The sequence below is a fragment of the Balaenoptera borealis genome (genome assembly GCF_965194805.1).
Source record: "Balaenoptera borealis genome assembly, chromosome: 8".
In the NCBI taxonomy this organism is placed as follows: domain Eukaryota; kingdom Metazoa; phylum Chordata; class Mammalia; order Artiodactyla; family Balaenopteridae; genus Balaenoptera; species Balaenoptera borealis.
The window spans coordinates 116,550,220-116,567,118 of NC_138865.1; the positions used below are offsets into that span (position 1 = coordinate 116,550,220).

Below are 16,899 nucleotides of genomic sequence, written 5' to 3' on the forward strand. Positions count from 1 at the left end.
GTAACCCTAAGCAGTATATTTTAGGCTTTTAGTAAAATGTTCTCTGGAATTGATTAAGGTGTCACATTCTGTGATCTTTTTATATATATACATTTTTAAATTTACATTAAACTTCATTTGAATACATGAAATAATGTTGAAAAATGTCTAAATGTAGAAAATGTAGCCTCTGTTACTGTTGTTTAAAATCATATGGGTAAATTTTGATGAGGGAATACTGGTCCTTTACCTTTTCAAATATCAACTGAACCTCCTTTCTTTCTCAGAAGTATTTTTTACCAAAGAGCAAAACAACAATATGTTGTCTTGAAAACCAGAAAACTGTATCTTAGGTTAGCTCTGCAGACTTCTGCAAAAACCCGTCACTGATGGATAGATATGTGATAAAGCAAGTGTAGTAAACTGTTAATTGTAGAATCTAGGTAGTGGGTACATAGGTATTCACTGTATAATTCTGTTAGCCTTTCTGTTAGCTTGAAAATTCTTATAACAAAATATTAGGAGGGTATCATAGAATAAGAAAACGTCTATTTAAACTCTGCTCTGGGAGAGTTTGATTAATCTAAGTAAGCAGTCTGTTTTCTTCTGTTCATGGTATTCACGATTTATTTCTAAGATTTAAATATTTAGCCGAGGATTTGGGTACCCTTAAATTTTTTTCTTCTTCACTTTCAGTTTTTCTTTAACATCAGCACTGAAGACCAAGAAGGCCTCTACAGTCTTTATTTTCATAAATGCCCTGGAAGTGAAATACGGTCTAATGACAAGTTTTCATTCAGCCTCGATGTGAGTACCATACAGAAACTCACATGTGGGTGTTGTCAGCCGTGTAAAATGGGAGACAGTTATTTCTTTATGAGAGTAGTTTTAAGAACACTTAAGCCAGAGTAAGAGAAACATGCGGCCAAAATAACATTTATGCCAGTGGGCAGGATACTTCAGCAGAGGGTTCATAAATAAGAAAATATACAGCAATTTAGGATGTGTTTACACTTTCAGCCTATGCATTAAGAATGTGGTTGTTACCTGCTGGTACTCACTTTCTTGAACTTCCATGAAACAGCTAAGATTCCAGATTGCTGAATATGGGATGATCTGTTTCTGAAAAGTAAAAATTAATGTCATGTTGGTTTCAGATCGACATCACAGAGAAGAATCCTGACAGCTACCTCTCAGCGGGAGAAATTCCTCTCCCCAAATTATACATTTCTATGGCCTTTTTCTTTTTTCTCTCTGGGACCATCTGGATTCACATCCTTCGAAAACGACGGTAAATTATCACCTCCTTGAGCCCTTCATCCAAGAGTGTTCGGGGACTTGTATAATTTCACCTTTTGCTGCCTTCTGAACCTGGAGGACTTGGCGCTAGCGATCCTGTTCTCTTCAAAGGGCATCTTCCCCGAAACAAAGGGAGACCGTGCAGGAGCCTTAGCCACCTGGGAGGCCTTTGCATGCCGTGGTGCTTGTTCACTTCCCATTGCTTTGTTTAAAAAGCAAATCCAAATATTTCAGTAATATACGAGCAAAATAAAATGTATAAGCAAAACATTTCCATAGCGAGGACACTGGAGTCCAGGACTCAGAGTGAACACGTTGGTCCCATTCAGGGGCTCTTTGTTTTTAAGAGATGAGTGACGACAGCCCAGTGCCTGGTGGGAGCATGGAGTTGCTGCTGCGCACTGAAGGCCCCGGCCCAGAGCCTGGGCGGGGTAGATACTGACCTCCAGAGGATCATCACTCGAGAAAACCCCTTCAAAGCCCACCTGCCTGACTCTTGGCCTTTCTTCTGAAATCCCTGAGGCTTTAACTTGCCGTTCTTGGTACTTGAGGGGAGCAGCCACATATGTGTGGAGCTAGTGTTTAATTGTGTCGCTCCCCCAAAATGGAAAACAAAACACTAGTTTTCAGTTAAAAAATAGTGTGAAGTGTTTGTTATAGTATAAGGCCCATAAACTGTGTAAATGATGCTATGTGAATATGGTATTATAATATAGATTTAAATTCAGACAATTATTAAGCACCCCCAAGTACCAGATACCTCTTTCTCTGGAGCAGTGGGACAGATTGAGATCCCTTTAACCTCTGGTGGCCAGATTGTCTTCTAGTGGACATGCTCAGCTCGGGTCCTGGGCTCTGCTGGATGTGGTTGCTGGTTCCTGTTTGTTGTAAATCTTTTACATCCGCTGGCTGGAACTGTGTCTTGTTTACTTGTGAAGAACCCTACATAATCATGTTTGGACTAGAGATCAGGCAGCCATTAATAAGAAAAAAAGAATCCTACAAATTCAGGCCATAAAAGGTGTTTGGGGGGGCGGGGTTTGGTTTGTTTTTTTTAAAGAAAGTTTTGCTTTTGCCGTTATTAGAAAAGTAAGAACTAGGAGTCGGAGACCTGATTTCAGGTGTAAATGCTGACTCTTACTGCCTGTGTGCCTTCCTTCACTCTAAGTCTCTTTTTCCTCGGCTACAAAACTGGGACAGTCATAACTGCCCTGCCTTCCCCTCAAAGTCTTAGATCCTTAGGTTTCTTACGTGATTCCACCTGAAATGATGTGTACGAGAGGGTTTTGCAGATCAGGGTGCTATGCAAAGATGAGGGACATACAAAATAGTTTAGCCAGATGTTCAGTGGTATTTTAATTTCCCTTTATTTGGCGACGCAACAGTCACTGTCACTGGTTCACTTATATAAAATCGTGACAACAGTTTAAAATCTGTGGTTAAACGAGGCTGACCTACTTTGTACAACGTATTTTAAACTTCTTGTTGAAGTATAGCGTATATACAGAAACGTATCATTTCAGCCCCCTGCCCCATCCCCCTGTTTTTCCAGGAGTCTCACAGCCAGCCATGTGAGTCACGTCACAGATGTCACTCCAGGGCTGCCAGCGCGTTTCAGAGACTTGTATCCCCTTAGTGCTGGAGGGAACGGAGAGATTTTTTGCCTCATCTTATTGAGGCCTTGAGGGGGGACGTGAGAGACATGGCTAGCGTCCCCCGACAGAGCTGGCCCTGGGGCCCACAGTGGCTTGCTGTGCCTTTGTGGTTCTGTCGTGGGCCCCAGAGCAGGGGAAGTGGGAAGGGAACACGGGCAGCTGATCGGTTTGGTACCTGCTCTCTGCCCAGCCAGGCACTGGACGTCGTGGCTCCTTGAGGTCATTGTTGGCCCATTTTCAGCAGAGGTTTCTGAGGCCTAGAGAGATGAAGGTCATCAGGGTAGAACCCGTATGTGAGCCAGGTCGGCGTGGCTCCAGAGCCCGAGATCTTTCCTTCATTCACATAACGGCCCAGCCATCAGTGCTGTAACTTGGACCGCGAGTCTTGGTGGCCAGGATGTGTGGTGAGCACAGTCCTTGACGGTTCTGCACTCTGGGTAAATCTCATTACTATTCAGGAGGGGCAGACTACTCTGGCCTTGACTTCCCTTTCGACCTTCAAGTAGGTAGGCACTGGAGCAGGAAAGTACCAGGGAGGAAACCAGTCCGGAAACTGGGTGTGCGTCAGCTCACGACACGCCCTCCTTATCGGTCTGTGCCAGGCCCTCTCCTGTTTTATTTCCTGTCCCCTCTCCCGTTCCTTCCCCCGCACGGCCAGCCACTCAGATGCGTTTAGTGTGTGTTTTGGGGATATTTGTGTATTCTTGTAAACAAATAATGTTTATTGGTATTGCATGTATTTTTTTTTAATAAATTTATTTATTTTATGTATTTATTATTTTTGGCTGTGTTGGGTCTTCGTTGCAGCACGTGAGCTTTCTCTAGTTGCAGCGAGCAGGGGCTACTCTTTGTTGCGGTGCACGGGCTTCTCATTGCGGTGGCTTCTCTTGTTGCAGAGCGCAGGCTCTAGGCGCGCAGGCTTCAGTAGTTATGGTGCACGGGCTTCGGTAGTTGTGGCGCACGGGCTGTAGAGGACAGGCTCAGTAGTTGTGGCACACGGGCTTAGTTGCTCCGCGGCATGTGGGATCTTCCTGGACCAGGGCTCGAACCCGTGTCCCCTGCATTGGCAGGCGGATTCTTAACCACTGTGCCACCAGGGAAGCCCTGCATGTATTTTTAATTTATATAAACTGTTCCACCTGTAGGTGTTGTTTTTGGACATTTTTCACTCAGAACGTCCTCTTTAAGCTCTAGTCACATGGCTGCGTGCACATCCAGTTCGTCACTGTTCAGCTGCTCCGGGTCATCCACAGTGAGCGTCCCCATCCCACTCACCCAGCCCCTTAGTGGTGGACCCCGAGGTTGTCTTCATTTCCCTGCTCCCCCTACTGTCATGACCCACCCTCCTTCCTGTCCCCGGAGGGCTCTGCACCTCGGAAGGAGGTGCCCTGGGTGTCGGGGAGCTCTCCTTTAATTTCGCTAAGTGCCGCCAGTTGCCCGCCAGGATGCGTGCCTGTGCCGGCTTATGCTCCTACTACACGTGTGCCAACACTGACACCTTAATGTTTTGCCAGTGTGATGGGTATAAACTGGTACCTTATTTTCTTCTGCATTTCTCTGAATATCAGTGATGTGAATTATCTTTGCAGAGACATGTTAACCTTCTGGGTTTTCCCTCTGTGACTGCCTGTATTTGCATATTTTTCTGTGGGATATTCTGTGTTTTTCTTGTTGCTTTGCGTAAGTTCCTTGCACACTGGGATCTCAATCCCTTGCATGTCTTAGACGTTGCAAATTTCTTCTCCCAGTTGAATTGTTGAGTGAAAATCTTTCATACTAATGGAGTCACAGCTGTCTAATTTTAGTCTTTTGGGCAGTGTTCCTAGGATCTTAGGAGGCCCATTCCTACTCCGGGATTACAAAATGCGTGTTTTATGTTCAGCAGCAGGCTCCGCCTGGGTGGTAAGGAAGTGTGAAGCAGAGATCCAGCTTTCCGTATTTCTTATATAGGTTTGAGCTAATTTTTTCCCGGTGTCAGTCATTAAGCAGGCTGTTCTTTTCCCACTGACTTGGTATCACCTTAACTATCAAGCTTCCGTACACACACGAATCTATTCATAAGCCTTCTAGTCTATTCTGTTGGTTTACTTGTCTGATGCGACACCCGTTTCCCATTTTTTTTACTGCTGTGGCTTTGCAGAATGTCTTGATATCCGAGAGTGGGAGTCCCCACTGTAGCTCTTACTCAAGTCTTTGTTTGCTTTCTTTAATAGAGTTTAAGACTTTTCTCCATCATGGTTTTGTTTGTCTTATTAGGTTAATTCCTAGGACGAGGCGGGAAGGGGTAGAGGAGTTGAATTCCTGGCAGCCTGAAGGTGGACTCGTGCCCGTAGGGGGAGGTGGGGCAGTGGGTGCTTTGCGCCACTGTCCTGGTATGTTTGGCAGGTTCCAGCTGTGAGGGGGGAGAGAGGGGCACGACCCCAGCGCTTTCTCTTTGACCATCCCTGCTGCCTGGCTCCGAATCCGCCTCTCCTGGCCACAGATTTCCCCTATAGCTGTGCCTAATCACCTCTGCCTTCTTGGGGATTTCATGCCATTTTCATAGATCCATCTGCCTCATTCTTGCCTCTGCGGGCTTTCCAAGGTGGTTTCTGGAGAAGAAGCTGGCAGCCTGTTTAGATTTCCATCTTATCAGTCCTGGAAACCCATTGTGCGTAACTCGGCTCCATTCACAACATGGAATTATATAGTAGAGGTGACTTGGGACTCCATTCCAGGCCTTTTCTGCTGGCAGCAACCTCTTGTTTAAAAAGCTTCATGTTTGTGGTTTGCTTAGATTATATTTACTGCCTCCTTATAAATATATGATGCCTGGAGCTTCACCTGTTCTTTGGGAGTACGAAATATTCCTTTAATTCTTTTTTCTCTGTTTTTACATAGGAATGATGTATTTAAAATTCACTGGTTGATGGCCGCCCTTCCTTTCACCAAGTCTCTTTCCTTGGTGTTCCACGCAGTACGTATTAGCATTTTGGGGTCATTCACGAAATGATGTACAATGCCTATACTGTCTGGAAAAATAAGGTAGAAGACAGGACACATCAAATAGAAGATGAAAGAATACCTTTGTCATGAAGCCTCCTTTGGTCTGGGAGGGACTGGTCACGGAGATAAATCATCACAGTCTCCCTAATACTAGACTTGAGATCTTTCAGACGTTACCTTCAGACTCAGAGTTTTCTCAGAACACTTGTTGGTGTTTATTTTTTTTGTTTTTGTATTCCCAGTCATTTCTTGAGATTAGTGTGCCACCTGCTGAATTGTTTCCGTGACTTCCTTTATTTTTCCAAGTATTCCCTCATGTTCCCGTTTGATTTGAAGTTCAGTGTTAGGATACTTATTTGAGAGAAAACTGATCCTCTAAGGATTGAGGCATAAGAATTGAGCTTAAGCTTTGAATATTTAGTACCAATGCAGATTGAAAGGAGCCTGCCCATGGGAGTAAGATCACAACTTCCCTGATTTGTAGGCCTACGAGGTATCCACGGGTCATACGTGAGGGTGACAGTCTCCAGACATGTGCACAAGATCCTACTGCACTTAAAACTATTGTCATAGAAAAAGTAATAATATAGCCAGTTACAATTTCAAGAAATGACAATTATTTGGATAATTTCCCATTTGGGTGTAAGGTAAAAGATTCTTTCTGGAACCATGTAGATAACGAATGATAAGATTCTTGAGTCACTTTCATATCTAGACAGCCACGTGTGGGAGAATGAAAGATGTATAAAGAAACTGATGTCAGCTTTGGGAGTCCTGCCCGGAAGCATTTGGGCCACTACTGAAACTGGTCACTTTAGTTAAAATGCACTGGTGATTTCAGGTAGCTCTAAATTTACAGATTTTTTTTTCCCAAAGAAAACATAGTTGAAGCTAGGTGATTCCACGTAGATTTTTTTACTGACTTTACTGACTGATTTATTATGTAAGCAGCAAGGCTATGAAAGATAAAGTTCTTGACTGGGGCACTGAAAAGACCTGTGGCATTTGGAGGTTTTTTTTGTTTGTTTGTTTGTTTGTTTTTTGGTGGTTTTATACGTCATTTTATTTTATTTTATTTTACCTGGGCTACGGCAGTGAAAACCTGGAATCCTAACCACCAGGGAACTCCCTTGGAGATTTTAAAGAAAAGAATAGGCCTCCATTTGCCAGAGTGAATCACCTGCCTCAAGAGAGGGGGCCCTGGGACTTCCCTGGTGACCCAGTGCTTAAGATTCTGAGCTTCAAATGCTGGGGGTGCAGGTTCGATCCCTGGTCGGGGACTAAGATCCCACATGCCGCGTGGCACGGCCAAAAAAAGAGAGGGACCCGGACTAGGTGTTAGTGACATGGAACCCTGGCGTCAAGTTTCTCAAGCTACCTGACATTTGTAGTGCGCTCACAGGCTTCACTGTGCATCAGCAAGCTCAGTATTAGGAATTGGGAGCAGGTGTCCCCCGCCACGAGGGCCTCTGGTGGCATTTCCTGTTCTGCTGTGTGTAAGGCACGTAGTAGATGATCTTTCTGAAATGCACTTGTTTGATTGCAGATCGACTACCACTATATCTCCTCCCAGGGCTTCCCGATCGAAGGGTGGGCTGTGGTGTACTACATCACTCATCTGTAAGTATGCAGAGTGACACAGGAAGCACCCATCCTGCGACGTGGCTTGCCAGACAAGTTGGGGGAGCCGTGGCAGGACGAGACCTGCCCCACGTTGACTGGCCCTGCCCTCCCAGGGCAGCCTGCCAAATTCCTGCCAGGCCCGAGGCGCGTGGCGTACAGTGGCTGTCCCGACTTGAGAACTCGGGGCTGTCGACGTGCTCCTGCCGAGCACATGGCGGGGTGCATGAAAGTGCTGCTCGCTGGCGGTGAATTCCCTGAGTTTGGCCGCCTGTCTTTTGCAGGAAGTGCATGAAATCATAGAATGAGCTGTAGACTCTTAACTCTCAGAGTGAGAGGCTAAAGAGACCCGTTGGTGTCTGTTCATTTTGTTCCTTTGCAGCTTGAAAGGGGCACTGCTGTTCATCACCATCGCACTCATTGGCACCGGCTGGGCTTTCATTAAGCACATCCTTTCTGATAAAGACAAAAAGATCTTCATGATTGTCATCCCGCTTCAGGTAAAGGAGCCCTAGTCCTGCCTAGTCCTCGTTCTCTCTTGACACTTCGCTGGGCTCAGCTCCAGGCCGGCCTGGGAAGAGGGAGTCAGTTCTCCTGCAAACCCCCGCTTCTGCCTTTGGGATTGAAGACTGGGCCTCTCTTTCTGAATTCTCCCAGACCTAGACCTCAGGTCGTTGCACTGGGGGATGCTCCACCATCCACCATCTTTAAGCCGGCATGTGAATAGGGAGCTGCTGAGAAGTTAGGGAATCTGTTTGCCTTGTAACAAGATGGTCCTGCTAGCAAAGAAGCTTGGGTACACGGTGACTTGATCAACAATTTTTTTTTTCCCCCGGCATGCCGCACAGCTTGCAGGATCTTAGTTCCCCACCCAGGGATTGAACCTGGGCCACGGCAGTGAAAGCGCCAAGTCCTAACCACTGCACCGCCAGGGAATTCCCAACAAATTATTTTAAAACTGAATGACACCAGTGAGTTTTCCACAAGGTAGAATATGAGACATTGGGGCAAACGTTTATTAAATGCTTTATATGTTTGGGGCCCTGGACTGAGGCCAACTGTATAAAATTGTGAGCCCCTCAAGAGAGGAACCTTGTCTTACGTGTAACAGTCTTATTGGATATAGAACCTGGACGTAAGGGACGCATACTAAACAGAGAGGTCCTAGCGGGGATGCACAGCTCCTCAGCTCTGCTTGACCAGGGAGCTTCTATTTGATAAAGTTGCTCTCGTCAGCCAATCGTTTTGGAGCACAGTGTAAGTGTGGCAGGTGAGGGTGGGAGAGGGACAACTTTCTGGGCACCCAGGTCGGCCTGCTCCACTCTGGTGATTGGCGGTTTGGCAATGTTTGCGGCAAAACCATCTTCACGTTCAATAATAAGGGGCACACACTAGTGCCAAGTGAATGGTACAGACCAGTTGCTGTAGGTTTCCAACGAGAGAGTGTTCACCCCACTTCGAATGATCCGGAAGAGCTTCATGGTGGAGACGGGCCTTGCCGAGATTTTAAGGTAAGACACATGACAGAGGCAAACATGACACGACTGTCTGGTGTACAGGAGCTGCTGAGGCGCTGGGCAGGTCTTGGCTGTTGAGCCACTGGGGCCACTTCTCTGCCGGGCTGAGTCCTCCAGCCTGCCGAGGTCTCAGAGCTCGGAGGCGGTGGGCTGGGGTGCTCCTCCCCGTGCGGTCCTGCCCCGTCTCGCCTTCCCTCTAGGAGCCACTGCCCTCCCCTCCAGTTTGACTCTTCCTCACATAGCCTAAACTGTGATATAACGGACACACCTTCCCAGCTTCCCCCCTTTTGTTCCCCACAAGGTTACGTGGCAGGTCACTCTGAGGAAACAAGGCCATTTAAAAAACTAAATATAAGGAAGTTATGAGTATTTAAATGTAAGGACTCGTCTGGGAAGTCCTTGAGCATCAGCCTTGAAAAGTTGAAACTGTTTCCTTTTGGTCATGGGGAGCCACTGTGCCTTTCTGAGTAGGGAGTGAGTGATGTAAAAATGGAGTTTCGAGAACATTATTGGCGCTTGGTTCCACACCAGCACTTCTGGGAACATTTTGTGTCTCGTGTCAAGAGTGTGAACTAAGGACAAAATGGAATTAAGCATTTAAGCTGTTAGTTTCCCACTTTGTCTGCATGGACAGAGCCACAGATGCAGACGTTTAGGAGGAACTGGGCTGCAGGAGGAACCCAGAGGCTGGGTGTCGGTGGGAGACTGAAATTTCAAGCTAATTTTTGCATTTGTGTTAAGTGAACTATGGCTTCAGTGATGATTTAACTGTTAAGTCCTAGATGGAAAGAGAAACTACCCTTGCCAAGTCATTGCACGACAGGTTTCACATTTTCATAGAAGTGTGGAGAATTCCCTTTAGAGCAGTGAAGGAGAGTATTTGGGACCATGGACTGCGCATGGAGTACAGAGGTGGGATTCTAATCTCTGCTTTCATACCTAGTGATAATCTTCGAAAGAATATCTCATAAATTATGTCTCCCTTATGCTCAATAGTGTCACAGTTTTTAAAATATTGCTCTCTCTGTTTAGCCAGCTGAGGGACTTTTCATAACATGCTAAGAGCTTAATGACAGGACCGAACATACAAGGCACATCCTTCACTTTGGAGATTGAAGCAGGCCGTGGACGCGGACGCACCTCAGTGCGGAGAACCAAGCCGCGTCCCCTGTGGGGCAGGCCGACCTGGGTTATTCCTCTGAGGAGCAACGTGCCACTCACCCACTGGGCTGAAACTGGCCCTCCTTGCCGCTCTGGTCTCTGATAAAACAGTCCTGTTATCTGTCCCCGAGAGCCAGGGGCCCCATGCGTGAGATCTCAGGCCTGAGGAGGTGGCTGGAGGGGAAGTGAAGTGCCACCTGTTCAGCACCTGAGCCACTGCTGAGGCTGAAGGTGCCTACAGAGCAGAGTGTCCCGGTCGTCTGTGGCTGCATAACAGATCACCCTGTTATGGCTTAGTGACTTCGCAGCGCAATGACTGTTTACTCTGTCTCACATTTTCTGTCGGTCAGGAATTCGGCAGTGGCTTACGTGGGTGGGTCTGGTAGGTCTCATGCAGTTCTGGTAGACGGTGGTGGGGCTGTCTTCACTTGCCTCTGTCTCCTGGGCTGGGAGGACTTGGTCAGATGAAGCGGGAACTGTGGGGACTCCTCGGGCATCTTCTCTCTCTCTGCCTGGGTTCTCCGGCAGGGCGGCTTCAGGGTAGCCAGACTTCTTATAAGACTGGGCCTCCAAAGGTGTGTGAGAGCCAGGCAGGGGCAGTGTCCTTTGCGTGACCTGCCTTGGAAGTGACGTGTCAGTCACGGCCACCCTCCATTGGTCAGAGCAGTTGCAAGCTCGAGGAGGCACGGAGACTACTTCTTGATCGGAGGGAAGCAAAGTTCTGCAAGAGCACGTGGACCTGGAAACCATGCTGTGGTCCCAGGTTGGGGCCTGTAGGTCCCGGTGTCCCCCCCCCCCCCCACATCGGGGCTGCTCTTGTAAAGATCTGTCCATGCTTTGGGGCCTCAGCAACTTCTGTGTCCTGCAGGTCCTGGCAAACGTGGCCTATATCATCATAGAGTCCACCGAGGAGGGGACGACCGAGTATGGCTTGTGGAAGGATTCCCTGTTCCTGGTGGACCTGCTGTGCTGCGGGGCCATCCTCTTCCCGGTGGTGTGGTGAGTGCCTGCGGCAGGGAGGCCGCGTGTGCGCCGGGGTCTTGTCTGTCCAGCCCGATGGCTGAACCCGCCGTTCCCAAACTGGTCAGATCACACAGGGCGTCTGTTTAAAAGTGACAACTTCCTGGGCCCCAGACTCACCTGAATTAGTCTCCAGGGGCAGGACCTTGGAATTTTTGTCTCTTTCAGGTTCCCCGGTAGATTGTGATAACGCTCATCTGGCACAGGCTTTTAGCAGTTCAGACACTAGAGAAGATTCTTGAGATGAGAACTTAGTGGCAACATAAAATAGCAGAATGAATTTAAAGGGAAGGGAGTTGAAGAACGCCCATAAACGGCCTCATCTTGCCAAATGAGGTAGAAAGTGAGGAAGTTTATTATTAACATAAAACTAGTGATAGTTCTCAGCTCATAAACATTGCAGATATCTTCAGAATGGTTTGCTTCATTCCTGGAAGTGGCAGGCTTTACACGCGTGTATGTATTGTGCTTTGATTGTGTGTAAAGACACGTTAGTGCCAAGTCAGTGGTTGATGAGAAAGAATATCCTCCTGAGATCTCATCAAAGTGAAGGAACTTCTTGCTTCATTCATTAGGAAGCAATTAGAAGAAGAAGGGCTAACAAAAATCAAACACTCGCCTTCATAATGATCTAGTTCCGTGGCTACTTGAAAGCAATCAATTCTTTTAGAATAAAGTTTAAAAACATAGATTTACCTACCTTTTATTAGAAGTGAGGTGTTCCACTCTGCAGTGCCCCGTGCAGTGAATTAATATTTTTAGACTCCTGAGGTCGATCAGGTCATTCAGTTATTCTGATTATTTAGAACATGGTGCCAGTGGAGTGTAATCCTCATTCCAGCCAGTTGTTTAGGTTCACTCTTAACGCTAACTCCGTCATACATCACATGTGTACATGCATCAGTTCAGCAGATAGAGCAGACAGCTGCCAGCATAGGAGAGAGAGCACGAGTGAGTCTTCTTAATCTCCACAACCTCCCCGTATCCTGCTCAGGCTTCTGTAACAGGATGACCAGCATTGTCTTCAGGTAGAAAGAGCATCTTATTATTAGGGAACAGAGCCTCAGCCCCCACTGCCACATTTGCACAGTAACATAGAAAGGACCTGGGGGGTTGGGGAAGCCCCAGATGCGCTCTGGAGCTACAAGGGGCCATTTCCTGCCATTTGTTAATTACAGCACTAAAGAGCAGGTGCCAGATGGCAAGATTCTTCAAGGTAAACACTCTGAAAATTGCTGTAAAATGAAAAAACTCAAGTACTAGAGAGGTAGTTTAAGAAACAGTATCAAAAATTTTTTTAAACATTCAGATTCAGCCAGCTTTGGTTCAGTGTCAGCTTTGTGCCACTTAATTTCACATGTTGCGCCATTCACTTCTCACAGGTGGGCAAACTGCGGAGGTTTTAGGAGAAATGACTTATTTACAGTTGAGTAGAGAGTGGGCAGCTGTGCCAGGACTGCAGCCCGGGTCTGTGAGACCCCAGCCCTCCTCCACCTGTGCCGTGTCTGCTTGTGCTGTGCCCTTCCTCCCACACAGTCCTTCCCTCGGTGCCTGGGAACTCTGCCTAGAACGCTGGTCTACAGCTTCTTTAAGAACGATCTCGTTCCCCTGTCTGAATGGTAATTAGTTACCAGCACCTCACAGCCAGAAAAGATTCCCTGAAGTCTTGGCATTTTTTCAGCGAAGTTAGAAATCTCAGGTCGATGAAGTATCGAGTCTGCATGAGGCCTTGTGCTCGCAGCTCCTAGACCGAGACTTCGGAAGTCGGCCTGTGACCTTCTTACAGGGTCCGTTCTCTCCAGGTAGCAGGCGAACTCACTGAGGCTCCATTGTCCTAGCTGTGTTGCGGCGGGGGCGTAGCTGTGGGACTGAGAGATTAGGTAGAAAAAGATGAAGAGTGTTACGTTATTGTGTTTTGATCTATCCCCTCACACCCAGGTCTCTGCCAGGCTTTTTTGAGCCAGCAGAGGGCATCTTTAACCCTCAGGCTTGGGCACCATACATGCTGAAGGGTTGATTATCAACAATCATGTTGTCTAGGGAGAGTGCTCTAAAATCATCTAGTCCAGCCTTTTAAGTTTATAATTGAGAAATTCAAGGCCTCAAGTTACTAGTGCTGAAAATAGAGAGGAGTGCAAATTTGTTAGCTAACCTTTTGTTCTCCAAATGTTTATTTTTAGGTCAATCAGACATTTACAAGAAGCATCAGCAACAGATGGAAAAGGCAAGTTCCTTTGGGTGCTGGACAGCGTTCCCTAAAGCCACATGCCTGGGCACTGCTGAGGGTGGAGCAGGAAGGCGGGTGCCCAAGGGAGAGCTCTAGGGGCTTTGTAAGAGCAGCCCCAGGTTGTTTGGTGGTGAGGCAGGTGGGGAGCATTACCAAGAGCAGTTGTGTAAGGCCTGGAGGTGACTGCTTATCTCCACTCGTGAGTGGGATCTTCACCTTCTCAGAACTGAGTCAGGAGGAGAAAATGTTGTCTTGGAAGGACCAGATTACACTTCACTGTGAGAACAGGAGGTATTATGGATTGGGAATGACTATGTGTAAAGCATCCCTTCCTGCTGATTTAACACGCTTTCAAAATAGTTGTGTCAGTATTAATTTAAAAAGAGACTCGTGCCAGAAAGAACCTCTGAAACTCTCTGATTTTTAAATGGTTGTGCCATTATAACCCTTTTGCATCTTCTTGATTTTTTTTTTAAAATTTTATTTATTTATTTATTTATGGCTGTGTTGGGTCTTCGTTTCTGTGCGAGGGCTTTCTCTAGTTGTGGCAAGTGGGGGCCACTCTTCATCGCGGTGCGCGGGCCTCTCACTATCACGGTCTGTCTTGTTGCGGAGCACAGGCTCCAGACGCGCAGGCTCAGTAGTTGTGGCACACGGGCCCAGCTGCTCCGCGGCATGTGGGATCTTCCCAGACCAGGGCTCGAACCCGTGTCCCCTGCATTGGCAGGCAGATTCTCAACCACTGCGCCTCCAGGGAAGCCCCATCTTCTTGATTTTTGAACCATGCCTCCTTAGTCTGAAAAGAAACCACAGAGAAAATGTTTTGCATTTCTGGGCTTATTTGAATAATGTCCACGACTACAGGCTGCTGTGGGCCACGTGGGGATTTCAGGCCACAGCGGGTTGAGCCATGCTCTCTCAAAGGTCCCGTCGGCCTCTGGATCCATGAAATCCCACACGCAGTGCTGGTAGTAATGTTCTTTAAGGCAGATTATTCATTTGTTCTTGTTAAATAAAATTTTGTTGCTGACCTGTTTTCTGATTGTAAAAGTAATGTAGATTCATTTTGGAAAATAGATAGTAGGTACACATCTTCCTTCACATTTGCTATACAATTAATATCACATGATTTTCTTTAAATTGAATTAACCTGACTTCAAGGCTTCACGCCAGTGTCAGGCACGATCCGGCGTTCTTACCGAGAGCACAGTGCTCGCTGGGGTATCTCCAGTTTGGGGCCCACAGTAGTTCCTGTCGGGATTCCTGCTTTCTGGGTCCGTGAAGCGCTCTTGCTGTGAGAAGCCTGGTGTGTGAGGGTCATGCCAGGCTGGGAGCCCCGGTACTCAGATTCTAGGCTCCCAAGGTGCCCCCAGCTTCCCAGGTGGCCATAAGGCCCCACTTGCAGAATGTGCCAACTCTCTTTCTAGTCCCAGGAAATAGCTTTTTTTTTGTTTTTTTCTCTCTTCCTTCAAAGGCCCTGGATTCCCTTCTCCCTCTGGAATGCCCTCTGGGATAGATTCTTTTCAGTGAGTTTAAGCTGGAACGTGGTCTGCAGAAATCTTTTGCTTTTAGCCTGGCTTTCTGAGCCACGGATCTCAGAGAGCCGTTCTGCCTTCTTGGAGTGGGGTAAAGGAAAGCTGCAAAAAATAAACCATGAATTAGAATCTTGATAAAGCACGCTGCCACAAACAGGAAATAAAAACCCACCTTCTGGGAACTTACTGTTTGGGCATATTCTTGTCTTTTTTTTTTTTTTTTTTTTTCCTTCTTCTATGCCTGTTATATAAAAAGTTGGTTTTATTATTTCTGTAACTTAATGAATAGGTCTTTCTCTTACCTTAATATATTGAAATGAGACATTTTAACTTTTTCATCTTTTTACACTTCAGTAGTTCTGGGTTCATTTTACTGACTATTTGACTGAAAATGTCTAAAACTCCCAAGGGTAATGTTTTCCAGTTGATAAGTTTTATCTGTACTTTTCTTTTTTTTATTAATTTATTTATTTGGCTGCGTCAGGTCTGTGTTGCAGCGCGTGGGTTTCTCTCTAGTTGTGACGCGCGGGCTCAGTAGTTGCGGTGTGCGGGCTTAGTTGCCCTGCGGCATATGAGATCTTAGTTCCCCGACCAGGGATCGAACCCGCGTACCCTGCATTGGAAGGTGGATTCTTTACCACTGGACCACCAGAGAAGTCCTATCTGTACTTTCCTTCTTGGCTTCATCCTTACCCCTTTGTGAATTCCTCTATTCCTTCCTCACCACTCCCTTCTCCCCTGCTCCGTTGTTCTGATCCTCTGACACCTCTCTGCCTTCTCCACTTTGCTTTTAGAGGGCTTGGGGGCGACTGTGGTAATTAACTGTCTCTGTGACCATTTATTCCCTGAGACATTGATTGTTGGCTGAGGATGTTAGTAAAGTGTCCTGCCTGCGGTGGACAACACAGCAAGTGAAGCCCAAGATGGGGGGTCACAGTTGTCCCCCAGCATCTGTAGGAAAGAGAAACTTTATGGAACAGGAACGCTTTTGTCATCCCCTGGGGCATACAAGGCAGTTTCTTGTTTTTTCCACCAGGTGACAGCATGGGACCTCTTCAGCAGAGAGCGAATATGAAAACGGGAAGTCATGCAGGCACACCAGGGCTTTCGTTCCACCATTCTCGGGGACATACCATTAAGAAAGCACCCATTTCTCGTCAGCATATATCACAAGCCCTTTGAAAGAGGGACAGAGTTGATTAGAATAGGGGTGTCTTCTTGATTCGTGTTCTTTCACTGAACTGATTTAGGTTGTGGGGTGCTTTTGAGCTAATCCACAAATGCATATTTCACTCTGAACTTTGAAGAATGGTTATGCTTGTGACCCTTCCAGAAACAGGGCAGCCATGTCCCCACGGTTGAAGTCTCCCCTGCAGAGAACTCAGGGACAGCACGCTGTGCTGGCACACCATCCTTGGGCGTGGCTGCTGAGCGGCCATGCCCTGCTCGGCCACCCCAGGACAGAGGTGGGGCAGCACGGGAGAGCTTGAGTGAGCGCATTGCCCACCGCCTGCTGGCTCTGGAATGTTGCGGTTGACCCGCTCTGCTCCTCAGTTCGCCCTGCCTGAGATCTAGCCCATCCTGGAGGCAGCTGACAGGGCAGAGGCCGTGGGCAATAAAGTCTCCTACTGGATTTGGAAGCTTTCGGCTGGATGGAGCCTGACACTTTGGTTCTTATTCTTAGTCTCATTATTCCACTGACTCATTACGTGACCTTGACCGCGACTTGGGCTTAAGAATGTCAGTTTAAGTGCAGTCTAGGCTGACTGATTGCAAGTGGGGGAAAGGCTGTTTGTAGTTTTTCTCCCTGCACTTGGGATTCATATTGCTTTCTTTTCTTTTCTTTTTTCTTTTTTGATGGGTAAGAAGCGGATTTATTTAGAGAGAAACACACTCCACAG

The 16,899-nt window shown here is 47.1% G+C and overlaps 1 protein-coding gene across 8 annotated transcripts in view; it reads left to right on the plus strand.

Annotated features, from left to right (window-relative positions):
* The window catches only part of GPR107 (G protein-coupled receptor 107), a 101,546-nt gene that overhangs the window by 26,727 nt on the left and 57,920 nt on the right, over positions 1-16,899 (plus strand). For 7 of the 8 annotated variants that reach the window (XM_082400757.1, XM_082400758.1, XM_082400760.1 and 4 more), the window contains exons 8-14: positions 676-786; positions 1,137-1,270; positions 5,814-5,889; positions 7,465-7,538; positions 7,921-8,038; positions 11,085-11,215; positions 13,417-13,460. In XM_082400757.1, coding sequence (XP_082256883.1) covers positions 676-786; positions 1,137-1,270; positions 5,814-5,889; positions 7,465-7,538; positions 7,921-8,038; positions 11,085-11,215; positions 13,417-13,460 — 688 coding nt within the window. Of the gene's footprint in view, positions 1-675; positions 787-1,136; positions 1,271-5,813; positions 5,890-7,464; positions 7,539-7,920; positions 8,039-11,084; positions 11,216-13,416; positions 13,465-16,014; positions 16,101-16,899 lie in introns of all 8 variants that reach the window. The other variant, XM_082400764.1, reaches the window with a different exon arrangement.